Source organism: Cyphellophora europaea, assembly GCF_000365145.1.
Source record: "Cyphellophora europaea CBS 101466 unplaced genomic scaffold supercont1.3, whole genome shotgun sequence".
Taxonomy (NCBI): domain Eukaryota; kingdom Fungi; phylum Ascomycota; class Eurotiomycetes; order Chaetothyriales; family Cyphellophoraceae; genus Cyphellophora; species Cyphellophora europaea.
This window is the reverse complement of record NW_008481809.1, coordinates 2,857,373-2,874,329: the sequence shown is the minus strand read 5'-3', so window position 1 is coordinate 2,874,329 and position 16,957 is coordinate 2,857,373. Positions and strand designations below refer to the sequence as shown.

Here is a 16,957-nt window from a genome sequence, read left to right as displayed (position 1 = left end):
ATGTTGGTTCATAGAGACTCAGCAAGCTTGGCTTTGAATTGACCAATATCAAAGTCGGTGAGTTCCTCGGCCAGAATAGCGGTATTGATAGCAACCTCAAGACTCATAAAGCAGAAGAGACAAGCCGTTGAAATTGACTGGAAATGTTCTGATTGTGGTTAACAGCATTGCATTAGGGCATCATGGCCGTCGGCCTCCTCAAAGCTGGCATGGCTCCACATTACTAGAAGAGCTTAGTACGGGCTCGCGTTGCAATGTTTCTCCGTTCCGTCGTACTTTTTCTCGGACTGCGGTTCAGGCAGTGATTTTACCAGCGTGCATCTGCGGCTTGTGTATGCTGCAGCAATGTCGAAAGAAAACTCGCAGAAGACCCAGCGGCCGCCACAGGCAGCGTCGAATAATGTTCCACCGGTCTCATCCAAACCCAAGACCACAGTCCAGCCTCGCCAATCATTCGGGCAGTTGAAAGAGAACATTGCAGCAAATCTCAAGAAGTCCGCTTCCAAGAAGACACAATCTCAGAAAGTCTCGGAGGCTTCCCAGGATGCAAGAGGTAAAAAACGAAACTCTCAAGGGCAGGTTAAGCCGCAGAACATGCTGGCGCAGCAGCAACAGCAAAGCTTTGAAGAGGACGAATTTCAAGCAGAGGTTCGCGCCCTGGGCGGCGATCGTGATGACCTCGTCCTCCTAGCTGGCATTGAGTCCGAGTCTGAAGTCGAAGGCACAAACAATATCGATCAGAAGCCTAAAAAGAAGGGCAAGAGTGATCTGGAAAAAGGCATGCAGAACATCCTGGACGAGATCGCACTCGCACAAGGCTCTAGCAAAGCTGAAGCAAAGTCTCAGGACGTGGACGAGACTGATGTCATCTCTGAGGCGGAAAGTAGTGAAGAAGAGGAGGCAGTGACCGAGCCGTCGAACCCACAACCCCATCCACAAAGGGCCAAGTTTGTCCTTCACTTTGAGCCTCGCCCAGACTGGTTCGCAGTGGTTGACTCATTTGCCAACATGGAAGTCAAGGCGGAGCCGAGTACAGAGACTGTTCAGCAAGTCTCGCAGTACGCCAAGGGGTTGCTTGAAGAAGAGAATGAGCGCTTCAAGAAGCCTCAAAAAGCGTCATCTTCCCAATCCTTTTACAACACTGTGATTCAGTCGGGCACTCTCTCAGACAAAATCTCAGCGTTGACACTGGCAGCCCAAGAATCGCCTGTTCACAACATACAGGCACTGGAGACTCTCCTGGGGCTTGCGGGCAAGCGTAGCCGCTCCCAAGCTGTGGATGTGTTAAGAGCCTTGAAGGATCTCTTTGCTCAGGGTTCACTCCTCCCTGCCGACCGCCGCCTTTACACGCTTGCGACTCAGCCAGGGGTTCGCGCCAAATTTGGGAAGAAAGCCTGGGCCAAGGGTGATAAGCTTCCGAAGGGAGTTGAAGAGGTTCATCTAATAGCCTGGGCCTTTGAAGACTGGCTGAAAGGAAAATATTTCGATGTCATCAAGATCCTTGAAGTATGGTGTAATGACGAAATCGAATTCGCGAAGTCCCGAGCTATCAGCTACGTCTACGAGCTACTGAAAGAAAAGCCGGAGCAGGAAGCAAATCTGCTACGCTTGTTGATCAACAAGCTCGGCGATCCGGTCAAGAAGATTGCCTCTCAAGCCTCATATCTCTTGATGCAGCTTTTGACGATCCACCCTGCTATGAAGGGCGTTGTCATTTCTGCAATTGAGACAGAAATTTTCAGGCCAGGTCAAGCTTTGCACCAAAAGTATTACGCTACAGTCACCATCAACCAGACTGCGCTGAGTGGTCGGGAAGAGGAATTGGCAGGCAAGCTTTTGGGCATTTACTTCGGACTGTTCTCACAACTGATCAAAACCTCTGACCAAGGGCTCGAGGATGACGACGGACCGAAATCCACGAGCCGTGAACACCGCCGGAGGCAAGCAAGAAAGAGCAAGAAAGCGACAGCGGGTCCAGCCCAAGCCGATGACTTGCGGGAAAAGCTGACTTCAGCCTTGTTGACGGGCGTAAATCGAGCGTATCCATATGCTGGATCGGAAAGCAAGACTTTTGCCGAGCATTTGGATACGCTCTTCAAGATTGTGCATTCGGCCAATTTCAATACTAGCATCCAAGCAATGCTCCTCATTCAGCAGCTCTCAGGTTCTCATCAAGCATCAAACGACCGGTTTTACAGAGTGTTGTACGAATCACTGCTTGACCAGCGGCTGATCACTGCCTCCAAGCAACAATTGTATCTCAACCTGCTTCACCGGTCTTTGAAGGCAGACATCAACAACAGACGAGTGAAGGCCTTCGTGAAGAGGATTCTGCAGGTTCTATCCTTGCACGAAGCGCCATTCATATGTGGCGCTTTCTACCTGCTTAAAGACCTTGACACTACGTTCCCCGGGCTGACAGCTCTGACAGACAATGCCGAAGAGCTCGACGAGGAAGAGGAAGTATTCAAAGACGTCGATGAGGACAGAGCTCAGCCTGTTGCGCAGATTGGACACGCTGATAAAAAGGAGCAACTGTATGATGGACACAAACGTGCGCCGGAGCATGCAAATGCTGACAAGAGCTGCACATGGGAGCTCCTGCCGTTTCTCGCGCATTACCATCCATCAGTCACACTCAGTGCCGATCATTATCTGCAGCACCAAAAGTTGCCCGGCAAGCCCGATTTGGCGTTGCATACGCTCATGCATTTCCTGGACCGATTCGTGTACAAGAATGCGAAATTGTCTGAAAGCCGGCCCCGTGGTGCTTCGATCATGCAGCCAATGTACAGCGACAACAACCACAACGTACTTATTGCACCGACTGTTGGCGGCGCACAGAGGATGTCAGTCACGAGCGAGGAATTCAAGTCGAAGCAAGATAAGGATGTGGCAGCGGACGACGTCTTCTTCCACAAATACTTTGCCAACCTCAGCAAAGAGAATAAGTCAAAGGGCAAGAAGCCAAAGGCAGATTACGACGTGGAACCTGTATCAGATGATGAAGACGCCATTTGGGATGCAATGATGAAGAGCGCACCCGAGCTCGAAGGAGCAGAGGAGAGCGACGACGATCTCAGTATGTCCGACTTGGAGTCGGCCATGGCTTCCGACGACGACGATGAGGACCACAGCCGCGCAGACCAGGGCGAGGGAGTGGATGAGAGCGATGACGGAGGTGTGGATGTTGAGTCTGGAATTTTCGATGATAGCGACGAGCAGATGGCGGAAGAGCCGAGCGACGAAGACATGCCCGACTTTGGTGAGATCGACCCAGACGACGAAGTCAGCGACGGCGACGAGGTAGTAGCCACGTCGGCCACGCCTGCGGCTCAAGACAAGTCAAAGAAGCGCGGCAAGAAGCTGAAGGCACTTCCCATGTTCGCCTCGGCTGACGACTATGCCAAACTGCTGGACGATGAGGAGGATGAGGATCTGGGCTAGCAGTCTGTGTGGGAGCAACATTCGGAGAGCCTCGGTTCTGCACAAATCGGAAGATACCTTCGTAGTGTCCACTGCATTAGCCCGCCTGGACTTACCTGTGTCAGCAAAACTTAGGCGAAAGTTGAGATCATGTCCTTAACTTGCGTACGCGGGCGATGAAACAATAACAACTGAGCAGCGGCTATTCGTGCGTTACCGAGCACGTAATCGCAGGTTGTGGATGCCGGATGGCAAAGACGTATGCCGAGACCGCTAAGCATGCACAAGCCCACCCACAGACGCCACCCGAACGCCTCCACGTCAACACGGGCGAGGCTTGCTTCTGCCGGCTGTGAGCTTGTAAGAGCTTGGGGCTATCAACCAAGACATGTCTGTTAGCAGCACGCATATCGCGATGTGAGTACGAAAACCACGAGCAGGCGCCCTCAGCCGTTGATATACTTTGGATGCCTAGCAAATTCAAATTGCACCTCCGACGCCTGTCAGTAAAGCCCTGTCAGGCGCACCATCGCACCCCACGGCGCACTCGCGCTGAGGAGGATGCAGTAGCCCGACGCGAACCCTGTCAATACACGGCGCAGAATCATCGATGCAAAAACTCGTCTCGTGCACTGTCACCATACCACGATACGTTATGGCTGGCTCAACGAACGCTCGGGGGCCCCACAGGATGTACCTTTGATCGCAAAATGTGGCCGACTTTACCGTCCGGTCGACCCACCTCAGTTCCTGAAGCCTAAACCCCTCCGATCAACATGCATTTTTTCAGCATGACGCTCCGCTGGTTCAAGCTATAATATGCTAGCCCCGTCGTGAGCCGTGTCCCGCGTGTGCCACCCAAGTGCTTTCTTTTATGTTTCGACGTTGCGCTCATTGCACGCAGTCATTCTCCGACTAGTCCTCTACTGCGCCGGATCTGTCGCTACTTCGAATTCCGCCAACGCGCCAACTGCATATGTGGACTTCACAGCACCCCGATCTCGAATCTTTCTACACCTCCTGCCTTGTGCGGGTGGCTGCCTTTCGCAAGTGGAAGTGAACGACTCGCTTCCGACGTCAACTCATAAAATAAAATGTCTGACTTCGTTGAGAAGAAAGACTCGTCTTTTGGCGGCCCTTTCGACCCAAATGGCTCACCGGACCCGGAAGCGGGAGGTCGCCGCCTTTCGACTACTGTCCAGGGCCGCAAGATGAGCAGAATCGGCCCTCCGCCAAAGCTGGGTTCTCTGCCCGCCGACTCGGATGAAGGCGAAACGCAGCAGAAGCTCATCGACATGGAGGCTGATAATGCCATCAAGTACCGCACCTGCTCCTGGCAGAAGACCGCCGCTCTGCTCTTCTCCGAGTACATCTGCCTCGCCATCATGTCATTCCCCTACTCGTACTCGGTTCTTGGCCTGGTTCCTGGCCTTATTCTCACCGTGGTACAAGCCGGTTTCGTGCTGTACACGTCGCTCATCGTGTGGGAATTCTGCCTCCGTCACCCCGAAGTTCGTGACGTGACCGACATTGGCCAGATGCTGTTTTGGAACTCCAAGATCGTTTGGTTTGCCACGGCTATCATGTTCATTCTCAACAACACCTTCATTCAGGGCCTGCATGTGCTCGTCATTGCTCGCTATCTCAACACCATGAGCTCACACGCCATGTGTACGGTCGGCTTCGCCGCTATTGGTGCAGTGATTAGTTGGGTTTGCTCAATGCCGCGAACATTCAATACCTTGTCCCACCTTGCGACTGCATCGGCCTTCTTTACCTTTATCTCGGTCATCCTGGCCACGGCATTCGCCGGCGTCGAAGGCAAGCACGGAACCGCGGGCTACACGCCCGAGCCGTCGCACATGGGTCCCGATGGATCCATGATTCCAGGCGGTGAACCTCTTGTCCTGTCCGTGCCGCAGGCCGGCACGACCTACGTCGAAGGCATGGAAGCTTTCATGAATATCGCCTATACCTTCATCGGTCAAATCACACTCCCCAGCTTTATTGCTGAGATGAAGAACCCGTACGACTTCCGCAAAGCCCTGTGGTTGGTGACCATCTGTGAAATTGTCGTCTTCTCCGTGGTGGGCGCTGTCATTTATGCCTACACCGGCACGCAGTACAACACCGCCCCAGCATTTGGCTCACTCGGCAACGAATTGTACCTCAAAGTCAGCTTCAGTTTCATGATTCCCACGCTGATCTTCCTGGGTGTCTTGTACGCGTCGGTTACCGCTCGATTTGTCTTCTTCCGCATCTTCGAGAACTCGCGACACAAGACGGAGAACACGGTCATAGGATGGGCGACCTGGGCGGGCATCTTGGCTGCCACCTGGGTTTTGGCATTCGTTATCGCCGAGGTGATTCCATTCTTCTCGGATCTGCTGGCGTTGATGAGCGCGCTGTTCGACTCGTTCTTTGGATGGATCTTCTGGGGAACGGCATACCTGCGCATGCGTAGAGCTGACCTGGGACCCGGTTTTTGGAAGAAGCGCGGGATCCGCGGATGGACCGGCTTCGTCGTCAACATCTTCATCATTCTGGTCGGGTTCTACTTTTTGAGTGCAGGCACATATGTGAGTGTTGATCGATCCTGTACGGTCGATCTGCATGCTGACGTGCAATCCAGGTTTCTGTCCAGTCCATCATCAATCACGTAAGTACTCTCAGCATCTACAGCCCTCATAGCTAGCTGGCTGGCCCTGGAACAGCTCTGCTAACGGTTTGCAGTACAAGGCAGGCACGGTCCCTAGTGTTTTCTACTGTGAGTCTTACCCTCGTTCTGTGCAACTGAAGGCATCCGTAACGCTGTGAACAGGCGGAGATACATCGCTGTAAATTTGGAAAGAAGGAGAGGAATGTGTATCAGGAATCGTCTAGCACAAACCATTGGGGTGTGCGATGCGCAGATCGGCACAGGGATAGCATCTCCTCAAACTCCGGTCAAATAGGCGAAAGGCACTGCCACAACGTTCAGAGACGCGCGTCGCCGCAATGGAGGAGTCAGCATGAAGATTTGACGGTAAGAACACGAATGACAGACCGCTCGGGCGCATCAGTAAAATAATCAGGTGCGAGGGCAAAACAATGCCCGCGGTGATACGATACATGCTGCTGAATTTCTGTGATCGTTCGGCAACGGTGTCATCCTGCGCAACATGTCAAAAAGTGCCTGAAACGGCTCGTTAAAAGATAGAGTGACTGCGCTAAGCTTTTTGCTGTGGATGGGTCGCGGCTCCCTGCAATGTGCATCACGACGAGTAGTCTTTTTGGGATCAAAGACAAAGGGATCCTTCAGCTCCCCAGTTGCAGACGGCCGCTCCGCCTTTCGATTTGACACCACTTCACCCTCTTCTGCTTCGTCCATTTCGCTCATTAGCTATATCCCTTGCCTTTCCTTTCCATTGAGACCAGACGATTCACGATTGCGCAACCTCCCCATCCGTTCTCTCTCCGAATAACGACCACCTCTTCCCCAAGATTCCCTCCCCCTGGTCCGAACACGAGAATCTGTCCAGTGCTGCCGTACACCGTGCCGCATTCCGCATTCCGCATACCAGTGGACTTTGTTCCTCAGCTCTCTACCGGTTGCGCTCTACTCGCTTCCTCCGGCCGAACCCATGAGCGATAAACATGCCCAGGCATCACGCCTCTGCTAATGGTTATACCAACAACAAGAAATATGACGATCACTACTCAGATCGAGCGGACCTGGAATCTAAGTACATCTGGGGAATGCACGATCTAGAAGAGGATGAAAAGGATGCCCGTTCGTTCTTCAAGCCTTCAAGGGCACCCATACACAGCCGTTCCCGCCTGGCCAAACAATTCGCGGCTGCCGCCGGTATATTCTTTGTCCTTCTCTACTTATTTCTACCTCCTCAAACATACTCGGGAGCCGGAACGGATTCCTCGTTTGAACAATACGACATAGAAACCCTTCGCTACTACGATCTGAGCGATAATGTTGGCACGTCCGTGGGCTGGGAAAGGGAAGAGCGGGTTCTGCTGTGCACACCCCTACGCGATGCAGCTTCGCATCTGCCCATGTTCTTCGCCCATTTGAGAAACTTCACATACCCTCACCACCTCATCGATCTCGCCTTCCTAGTGTCCGACTCAAAAGACGATACGGAAACGTTGCTGACCGAGTTGCTTGAGGGGCTACAAAATGATGACAATCCGTCACAACCATACGGGGAGATCTCTGTCATTCACAAAGATTTTGGCCAGTCGGTCAGTCAGGATGTCGAAAGTCGACACGGTTTCGCCGCCCAGGCGAGCAGGAGGAAGCTTATGGCGCAGGCCCGCAACTGGCTGCTGAGTGCAGCACTGAGGCCATACCATAGCTGGGTATACTGGAGAGATGCAGATGTGGAGACCTGCCCCTTCACCATCTTGGAGGATCTCATGCGCCACGACAAGGACGTCATTGTGCCTAGTGAGTACTATCGTGCCGTCCAGGGGCTACTAAACTAACACGGTGCAGATGTTTGGCGACCCCTCCCCGAATGGCTCGGAGGTGAACAACCCTACGATCTGAACTCCTGGCAAGAATCCGAGACCGCCCTTGCCCTTGCCGATACTCTCGACGAAGACGCCGTTATCGTTGAGGGCTATGCAGAATATGCAACATGGAGACCGCATTTGGCGTACCTCCGTGACCCCTACGGCAATCCCGATGTCGAGATGGAGCTAGACGGAGTGGGAGGTGTATCCATTCTTGCAAAGGCACGAGTATTCCGAGCTGGTGTCCACTTCCCAGCATTTTCATTCGAGAAGCATGCCGAAACAGAAGGCTTCGGCAAGATGGCGAAACGGATGCAGTTCTCCGTCTACGGACTACCACACTATACTGTTTGGCATCTTTACGAGCCTTCAGTCGATGACCTCAAGCACATGGAAGAAATGGAGGCGGAAAAGAAGGCACGCGAGGCTCAAGAAAAGGCAGCGCAAGAGCAGGCGAAAAAGGCACAAGCCGAATTCAAGCATGTCGACGACCAGTGGGCTAAAGACAAAGAGGGTATGGCTGGCGCGGCCGCCCAAAAGAAAAATGGCGAGGGCAAAGGCTACAAAGTCGCGTCCGACCCAGCCGAACCGGACAGCTGAGCGTTTCTACATCAGCTTTGGAGCTTTGATCTTGAGCGATGGATATTATTTTTCTTTGTTCGGGTGTGTGATATCAATAGACTTTACGATCGAGCGCTTACACGAATGGCTGCGCACACAAAAGCGAACACGAAGGAAAGGAATATAGACCCGCACATTTCTCGACTCTGTCAAGCAGCGCTCGCCTGTGCTCGGGGCGACGGATGACAGATCATATGGGGATCGGGCTGCCGTACAGCGCCAGTCCGCGACAGTGGGACCAAGCGCGGGAAACTGAGCTGTCTGCATGGCTGCATTGCAGGAGTACATTAATCGGATGGCTGCCCGCTGCTGCCTGGCCAGAGGGTCATAGGCTGCCAATGGGGGAGTTCGCTATACTACTAGACTAGGGTGTACAACAACAGCAACGGAGATACGTCCCGGAGACATCTCGCAGAGCATTCTAGACCTTTGATTGTGTGACCATGTCGTTGAGGTACGGATGTCTAGGTACCTGCAGTCTTCTCCTCGTATACATTGGTGCGATCCGGTTTCGACCAATCAGGAACGCGTGCTTGGACCCCCAGTCGTTGATTCTCTTAACACTGTCCTCGCTTCTAGTTTAGGGCAACACTACCACTTGTTGCCAGCAACATGTCGACGCAGTCGTCGCTCTCGGTGCCATTCTCTATCATCCACCCGCAGGAGCATGTCCGACTCCTGGAGCTCCCACCGGAACTGCTCAAATTGATAGAAACGAAGAGCGACCGTCCTGATCTGTAACGACTACTCCTCACCCCGTTTGCTTGAGACGCATCTAATGATTGCCACACAGTGACCACATCTACAACGCCCTCGGAGGCCGCGTCCAACTCAAATCCGCACCCACAGAGTCCTCCGGCACCACCACCAAGCCCAAAGACCAATACCTCCACCTCTGCACCGAGAACCACGTCTGGGCCGTCCGCCAAGTCAGCACCTCCAACTCCGTGCACATCCTCTCACCATCTACCGACACCCCCAGCCTCGATAACCCGACCTCTACCAGTCCCGGCCTCTCAGCCTTCGCCCAACCGACCTCCACGCTTGAGCTCCTGCCCACCCCCTACACCGCGGGCGATGTGGAATCCGCCATCTGCCGCCTCCTCGTCATACACCCGTGGCCGCTTGACCCTTCCGACCCTCCTCCAGCTCACACCCTTAGCGACCGCGACCTCTCTGCCTCGCTCCCTTACCCGCTCTCCGTCATTCTCCGCGCTAAGCGCCGCTGCTTTGTCTTCTTTGCCGGTGACGACGAGCAGCAGCAGCAATCTGTTTACGTGCCGGCTCCGGAGCTGCTGCTCGCGGCCTGGAAGGCGTTCGCGTCGCAGTGTGCGATCAAGAGGGTTGATGTCGCGGCGCTGGATGTGAGTGGGCTGGGGGATATTACGGCGGGGATTGCGTTGGATGAGGGCGCGGTGGTGGCGGCGGTGGTGAGGGCTGTTGTGAAGGAGTTTGTGGCGTTTCCTCTGGAGGGTAGTGAGGGAGGAGGGGAGCTGGAGCGCTTGGGGTGTGGCTTGAAGGGGCAACTCAAGGGGAAGGAGCTGACGGAGTGGTTGGGCGGCTTGTCAGTTCAGTGTGCGCCCAGAGGGGTGCTGGGGACGGCGGAGTTGATGGAGGAGTGGCAGAATCTGCTGCCCAGGGAGTGGTGGGAGTGGTGCAAGGTGGAGGCTCTTAAGGGGACATGCGAGGTGGAAGGCGCCGGAAAGGTGAGGTGGCGAGGAGACGAAAAGGGAGGACTTGCGGCGAGCAGCGGCACAGCCGCAGGCAATGCGGCGCCTTCGAGCATTCCCAATAAGAGGAACTGGCACGAGAAGTTCGCGGCGCAGAGGAAGCGTTGAAGCGTTTGCATCAACGCTGATTCAATTATTGATGCAACATCGAGACCGCGTCTCGGCCTCCGGACACAGTTTGTTTGCGTTCGTCAGAACACTAGGTCTCGGCTCCAGGAACGAGTCCGTTTGCTCGCAACAGCACCTTCAGATCCCCCACCTGAGCGTGAGGCTATTGTCAGAAACAAACGCTTCTGACTGCTACCTCACCGTGCGTTCGCAGCGCCAACGCAACGACCAGCAGAGCTACATCTATAAATATCGCCCCTCGACCAGTGCAAGCCCGGTCTCTTCTTTTTCTACAACCAACCCCACACCTCGATAAATATCTACCTTGCACTTCGGCCTGACTCAACGCGGAAACTACGACGACCCAGTTCTATAGACCGCCAAATCCCAACCCAACGCAATCCTACACAAACCATGCCCTCCTCCACGAAATCCTCGTCCTCCAACTCCAACAAGGAAAAGTAGAAGAAAGACTCCCACAACGAGTCTTCTTCATCCAAGAAGGACAACAAGAACAGTAAAGACGAGCGAAAATACAGTCCGCCAGGCACCAAAGGCGCATACTACATGTCGCTGGGCGAGCCGGCGCCCGTGAAGCCTCGCACCAAGGGGGCGTACTATAATCAACGATAGGTGGATGACTTGTTGGTACAGTGGGAAAAGCTGGCGGACGGACTAAAGGAAGGCCCTGTTGATACACATGTGAGGGAGTGGTTAGTGGCTTTGCTTGGACAAAGTCTCGCCTCGCCTCGCCATACAGTGCAGGCAGGCTCCTTGGAAAAGGAGTCCCCGCATATGGTCCGTCGCTTGGGCAGGTGGGTAGGCTACGGCTCGTAGATAGCTAGCTAGCTAGAGAGACACATACGAATGGATAGGCTAAAGACCACTATTAACTGATCGGAGATCGTGGAGAGAGAGAGAGAGAGACTGAAACTTTTTTACTGCCTTCTTTGAGGTAATATTATACTCATTGAATTCGAAAAATTCCGTTGGTCGACATATATAGTGCAGTGCAGTAAACGCTTGAGCAGACAAGACGAAGGCAAACAACGAGGCAACCGAGGCAACCGAGGCAAAGCAGCCAGTCCTAACGATAGCCTCACTGCCATCGTGGCCCAGATACCGTTTCCCTTCCTTTCTTGCATGTCCCACATCACGGCTTGCTTCCCCTCCCCCATTGGGCCCGAAACTTGTGCATTGCGTCTCGCCTGTTGGAACGACGCTCTAATGCAGCATGGCTTCGCCAACATCGGGTTTGCCTTTGCCGACTCGATATCTTCGGGCCATTCAGTCAGGTCAGTCAATCAGTCAGTCAGTCAGTAAAATCAGACCACCCTCCTGCGCACATTAACCACGAGGCCCGTCTGCTTGTTGAACCACAGGTTGTGCGTCTTCCACTCGGCGGCCGGGTTTGCGAGCGAGAGGTCAAAATCCCGTAGGACCTGCGGCACGAGCTTGTATAGTTCTGAGAGCGAGATCTGTTTTTCGCGTGCCTTTGTGTCAGTTCTCTGTTGGAGAATAGCATGGCAGAGTGGTATGTTGGTAAAAGGAGGGATGGAACTTACATTCTTGCCGATGCACGTGCGCGTCCCAGCGCCGAAGTGCAGCATGCAGCGGTCCATAGCCTTTGCGTGCTCTGCGTCGTCGAGCCAGCGCTCCGGTCGGAAGGCGGCGGGTTGCGCGCCAAAGACGTCGGCGTTCCGATGCACCACGGCGGCGTTCATGCCCACGCGGTAGCCGTGCGGCACGACAACAGGCCGTCCGTTGGGTCCTTTGAAGTGCAGGCCGTCAGTGGGGGCGATGCGCGGCATTGTGAATCCGACGGATGGGTGGAGCCGCATGGCTTCCTTGATGCAGGCGTTCAGATAGGGGAGTTGCGTGGCGGAGGCGTAGGGGATTGGCCCCGAGGTTGGGATTGTGATGGCGGCGATGGCGGCGCTGAGTTCGGATTGCAGGCGTTTGTAGGATGCGGGATGGCGGAGGAGGTGGTAGAAGACGGATCGGAGGGCTATGGCGGTGGTATCGGAGCCGGCGAAGCTACATAGGTTGTTAGTGGGGAGGTATGTAAGAGGTCTTTGCGGGATGTAAGGGTAGCAGGACAGGGTTGGACACAGAGGAAAGAACAAAGGGAATGGATCGAGGGCTTACAGGCCGGTGTACGCCTCCTGCTCAACCTCATGAATGCCGAAGTCGACTTTCTCGCCTTTGGAGGCCATGATGTCGAGTAGCTGATGGAGCATGTCTCGGCGTTGGCTTGGGCCGTCGCTTTGGCAACGCCGAGCAACACAGTCTTTGGCCGCGGTGGCAATATGTCCCAGAGCCCCAACCGCTTTGCGCGAGGTAGAGCTCAGCATGGACAAGGGGAGTATGAAGGGTCGCATGTATGAGGGTGCAACGGCAGAAAGGCAGAGAGGAGGCATGAGCGTGTCAAGGGAAGCGATGTAGTTGGCATGGTCGTGCGAGTGTTGCAGAAAACCAAACATCTGTCCAAAGTAAAGCTCGCCAATTACATCGAATGCGTACCTGAGATGTTGTTGTCAGCCCTTGTCATGTCAAGGGAAAGGGGTCACGACGTACCACTGAAGCCATTCTCCGAGGTCGACTTGTTTTGCCTGATCAGCCAGCTCTCCAAGCTTGATGGCAAAGAGCTTTGAGCACTCGTCGATGTATCGTTCAGACTGTAAGACGTTTGACATGCTGTAGATGTTGTTTACTATCCTCCTCCGCTCCGAATGCAGGCGCTCACTGGTGACAGTGAAGTGGTCGGGATATTTGGACAAGCCTCCGCGCCATGGTGGGTAAAAGTCAGTCTTCTCCAGCGGCGCCTGGGTCTTGTAGATGAGTTTGATGGCGTCTGGATCGGAACAGGCACACTCGTGAGGAGCGATTCGAACAATGGTGCCGTGGCGTTGATGAAGGGCCCGCTGGACGTGGTCCATATCTCCTTTCCATGTGTGCCACATGATCCAGAGGCGGCTCACTGAGGCAAACCATGGGCCAGGGATGTTGCTCAGTGGGTGGAGTGTCCGCGCATAGATGACCCAGATGATCCAGTATGATACTGGGAGGCAGAGGAGCAGCCATAGCAACTGGTGAAGAGCCCAGCTGGAGCTTTCTGGGAGTAGGAGCATATTGGTCAAGAAACAGTATTGATGGAGTCAGTAGCTTGTAAGTTTTCAATGTATTCAAGGTATTCCAGTGCAAGCCATGTGGGAAGGCTGACGAAATCGTATGAGCAACAGGCAGAGCTGGAGAGCATGGCTGAAGCAGATATGTTAACATCACTATTGGCAACGCGTTTGGATAGCCCCAGACTCTGACGTGTGGAGGTGGGAATTGTGGCGACCCTCCGTTCCTGCACTATCCATTATGGTGTTCCAATGGAGGCCATGTAGTGTAGGTGCTGCCCAGCCATTCAATGCAGCAGCAAGAGGCAGAGACCATAGCTATACCAGATTTGTTGACACCACTGCCAGCGAAGGATAGGAATGGCTCCAGGCTTGTACGTGAATGTGGGGGCTTGTGGCGACGTCCGCTCCTCCACAAGCGAAGCCTCGAGGCGTGTGGGTGCCTCCGTGTGCCTAGCCAGCTTCCCCGTACAGAGCAGTGACCATGCTTGAATCAAGCGGATGCGAAGACTTGATGGCTGCGTAGTAGAGTGGGCGCGAAGCTCTAATCCTGGTGTCCTGGTGTCCTGGTGTCCTGGTGTCCCCATCTCAGCCCCATGGCCTGGGGTGCTGAAGGCAGGATCGCGCGTCTTGCAACTGAGGTCTGGTCCTGCTTTTCTGAGTCGAGTCCAGATCACCAAGGGGCCCGTCGTCACGCGCTGGATCGAGAGTTTTCCCAGCTAGCGCCAGGTGCGTGCGAGCATTTGTGACCCCCTTAATGGACGACGCGTGATCAAGCCCAAGCAGTCGGGTCGATGGTCCATGCGAGGAGCAGGGATGCAAGCACAAGGCGTTGGGAATTGCCCATTTCCATGTGGCTCGCTTGAGTGCTGTTGCCGTCAATATCGGATCCGATTCGCTTTCGCAGTGATGATGGGCGCACTGAGAATGTGGATGGGGTTTGGCTTTTCGTGTCCCCAATCCACCTGAACTCTACAGCCGGGAATACACCCAGATCACTACCCCAAGCGTGGGGAATCTTAGGCGGGGCGTGTCTCCAGCCTCACTGGCAAACCTGGGGATTATGGGGCTTGCCCGACGAGTTTGGTTCTTGAGTGGTAAGCGAGCTCTAGACTGCCTGGACTTCCGCCCTAACAACTGCCGAACAGCACGCGGCTTCGATCTAGCACCAATGGCGGGGCGCCAAAGCTGGACTCGCCCACACCCTTTCGCCGTCCGCCGTGGTGCGCGGCCGGGCAGAAATTGGAGCTTCAGGGTTGCTTGGGAAGATATAATCGAAGCTTCATCCCTGTTGTGCCCATCTTCACCACCCACTGCTGCCTACTAGTAACCAACGTACCTGCCATTCTTGAAAGTCGTGAGCTATTGCCACCATGGGTCTTGGTGTTTTGGAAGGTCTGTCACGCTTTGTTATCGCCCTCTCTTGATTCACTTGCTGACTTAGCACAGATACGAAACTCGACCATGTGCCTGGCACGGTCCTGCTCAACGATGAGTCGTCTCAAACCGCAGCGGCCGTTCAAGGCCTCAAGCACGGCAAGGGTCGCAATGCACACATTGTGCTCTCGCCTCAACCCAGTGAAGACCCCAATGATCCCTTGAACTGGCCTCAATGGAAGAAGGAAGTCATCATCGCCATCCTCTGCTTGGGCGCCATGCTCTATGCAGGAACCAATGGTCCATTCCTGAACGCTTCCTACTTTGAGATGTCTCAGCAGCTCAACACCTCCATCACCACTGTCGTCATGGCTTCAGGCTATAACCTTCTCGCCGCTGGCTGTATTGGACCTTTCGTCTCTGCTTTCGGCCGCAAGTATGGAAAGCGCCCCGTCTTTCTCGTCTCTGCCCTCCTCTGCATCATTGGCACTGCCATTGGAGAGGCCAAAATCAACTACGAATACCTTCTAGCCTCGCGCATCATTCAAGGCTTCTCTACTTCCGCCTTTGAGTCCCTGATAATCAGCACGGTGGGCGACATATACTTCGTCCATGAGCGCGGTCTGCGCATCGCTGTCATCAATTTCATCCTCAACTCCGCCTCCAGCCTCTCTTCCATCATCTGCGGCCAGGTCTTCCAGAGCCTGGGCTGGCTGTGGCTGTTCCATCTATTCCAGATCTTTTGTGTATTGCAATTCGCCCTGATGTTCCTCTTCTGCCCCGAAACCACCTACATCCGCGACACCCGATACGAAACCGATATTGTTCGTGACGAGAACCTCGAAGAACTTGCTGCCGTCGAAAAGGGCCTGGCAACAACTCAGCATACTGAGAAGGCTCATCCCTCGTCCAACAGCAGCCAACAAGAAGAGTCTGCCACCCCCGCAGTCCCGGCCAAGAAGACCTTTGTTCAGGAACTCGCTGTCTATACTGGTGTATACTCACATGACAGCATCTTCAAGTTCTTGATTGGGCCTTTTGTCTGTCTGCTCAATCCCGCGGCATGCTATGCCATTCTCGCCTCTGGCCTCCTCAACAGCTGGTACGTCGGAAGTGCCATCATCCTCGCTGGCATCTTTGCCGGTCCACCGTGGACCTTCAATGCAGCCCAAATCGGCTACCTTGGTGCCGGTCCCTTCATCGGCGGCGCCCTTGGCTCTCTGGTGTGTGGCTTCACGGGCGATTGGGTAATCAAGCACCTGACCAAGCGCAACAACGGCATATACGAGCCAGAGTTTCGTCTGGTCTTCATGGTTCCTGCTGGCATTGCTTGCGGTCTCGGCATGTTCCTCTTCGGCTACACACTCGAGATCGGCGCCGCCGCTGAACTCTGTTCATTCCTGCAAGGCCTGATGATGGTCGGTGTCCTGATCGGTATCTTCTCGACCCTGTCTTACGGTCTCGACTCCTTCCGAAGCCAGAGTAACGAGATCTTTGTCATGAACATGCGTGAGTTTACTCACCCCCATCAATCCCCCCTCGTTGTTAAGTTATGGTTGCTAATTCATATTTTCCGGCGTCTTTAGTTTTCAAGGTATGCCCCTTCACCCTCCATCCTCCTACTCCTCTTCGTCCTAATACTTCCCCCCACCATCCTTGAGCAGAGCTGACTTTTGATTGCGCAGAACTTTATGTTCTACGGTCTATCCAACTTCGCCAACGACTGGGTCGCCGCCAAGGGCCCCGAGGAGATCATGTTCGTCTTTGGCGGCACATCCATCTTCATCGCCATCCTCGCCCTACCCGTCTACATCTTTGGCAAGCGCATGCGCAGCTGGTGGAGCCGGCACGACATGTTCGTCACTCTGAGAATGAGCACCACGGGCCCGGTGCAGGCCATGGAGTAGAGGACAGCAGAAGTGGAACAGGGCGCGGTAGGACGCCGGCCTGCAGGTATGCCTGTAGCAAATGGCCATGTGCAATCATAGTCTACCAGCTCGATTCAGTATATAAGCACGCTATGAGATATCTTCATTGGATCTACCCACCCGCCCG

At 54.4% G+C, this 16,957-nt stretch overlaps 6 protein-coding genes across 6 annotated transcripts; 5 read left to right on the top strand and 1 right to left on the bottom strand.

Annotated features, from left to right (window-relative positions):
- Positions 1 to 345: 345 nt before the first annotated feature.
- Positions 346 to 3,447, top strand: HMPREF1541_04006 (uncharacterized protein; the record flags this gene model as incomplete). Its single annotated transcript, XM_008718354.1, has 1 exon — positions 346 to 3,447. The coding sequence occupies one exon, from the start codon at positions 346 to 348 to the stop codon at positions 3,445 to 3,447; it is 3,102 nt and encodes a 1,033-aa protein (XP_008716576.1).
- Positions 3,448 to 4,520: 1,073 nt separating this feature from the next.
- Positions 4,521 to 6,089, top strand: HMPREF1541_04005 (uncharacterized protein; the record flags this gene model as incomplete). The annotated part of the gene is made up of 1 exon (XM_008718353.1): positions 4,521 to 6,089. The coding sequence occupies one exon, from the start codon at positions 4,521 to 4,523 to the stop codon at positions 6,087 to 6,089; it is 1,569 nt and encodes a 522-aa protein (XP_008716575.1).
- A 973-nt stretch (positions 6,090 to 7,062) lies between these two features.
- Positions 7,063 to 8,538, top strand: HMPREF1541_04004 (uncharacterized protein; the record flags this gene model as incomplete). Its single annotated transcript, XM_008718352.1, has 2 exons — positions 7,063 to 7,870; positions 7,919 to 8,538. The coding sequence occupies 2 exons, from the start codon at positions 7,063 to 7,065 to the stop codon at positions 8,536 to 8,538; spliced, it is 1,428 nt and encodes a 475-aa protein (XP_008716574.1).
- Positions 8,539 to 9,171: 633 nt separating this feature from the next.
- HMPREF1541_04003 (uncharacterized protein) lies at positions 9,172 to 10,397 on the top strand (the record flags this gene model as incomplete). Its single annotated transcript, XM_008718351.1, has 2 exons — positions 9,172 to 9,296; positions 9,353 to 10,397. 2 exons carry the CDS (start codon positions 9,172 to 9,174, stop codon positions 10,395 to 10,397), a joined length of 1,170 nt encoding a protein of 389 aa, XP_008716573.1.
- Positions 10,398 to 11,722: 1,325 nt separating this feature from the next.
- On the bottom strand, positions 11,723 to 13,528 carry HMPREF1541_04002 (uncharacterized protein; the record flags this gene model as incomplete). Its single annotated transcript, XM_008718350.1, has 4 exons — positions 11,723 to 11,875; positions 11,963 to 12,434; positions 12,546 to 12,920; positions 12,975 to 13,528. 4 exons carry the CDS (start codon positions 13,526 to 13,528, stop codon positions 11,723 to 11,725), a joined length of 1,554 nt encoding a protein of 517 aa, XP_008716572.1.
- Positions 13,529 to 14,898: 1,370 nt separating this feature from the next.
- HMPREF1541_04001 (uncharacterized protein) lies at positions 14,899 to 16,809 on the top strand (the record flags this gene model as incomplete). Its single annotated transcript, XM_008718349.1, has 4 exons — positions 14,899 to 14,920; positions 14,975 to 16,411; positions 16,489 to 16,496; positions 16,588 to 16,809. 4 exons carry the CDS (start codon positions 14,899 to 14,901, stop codon positions 16,807 to 16,809), a joined length of 1,689 nt encoding a protein of 562 aa, XP_008716571.1.
- Positions 16,810 to 16,957: the final 148 nt, after the last annotated feature.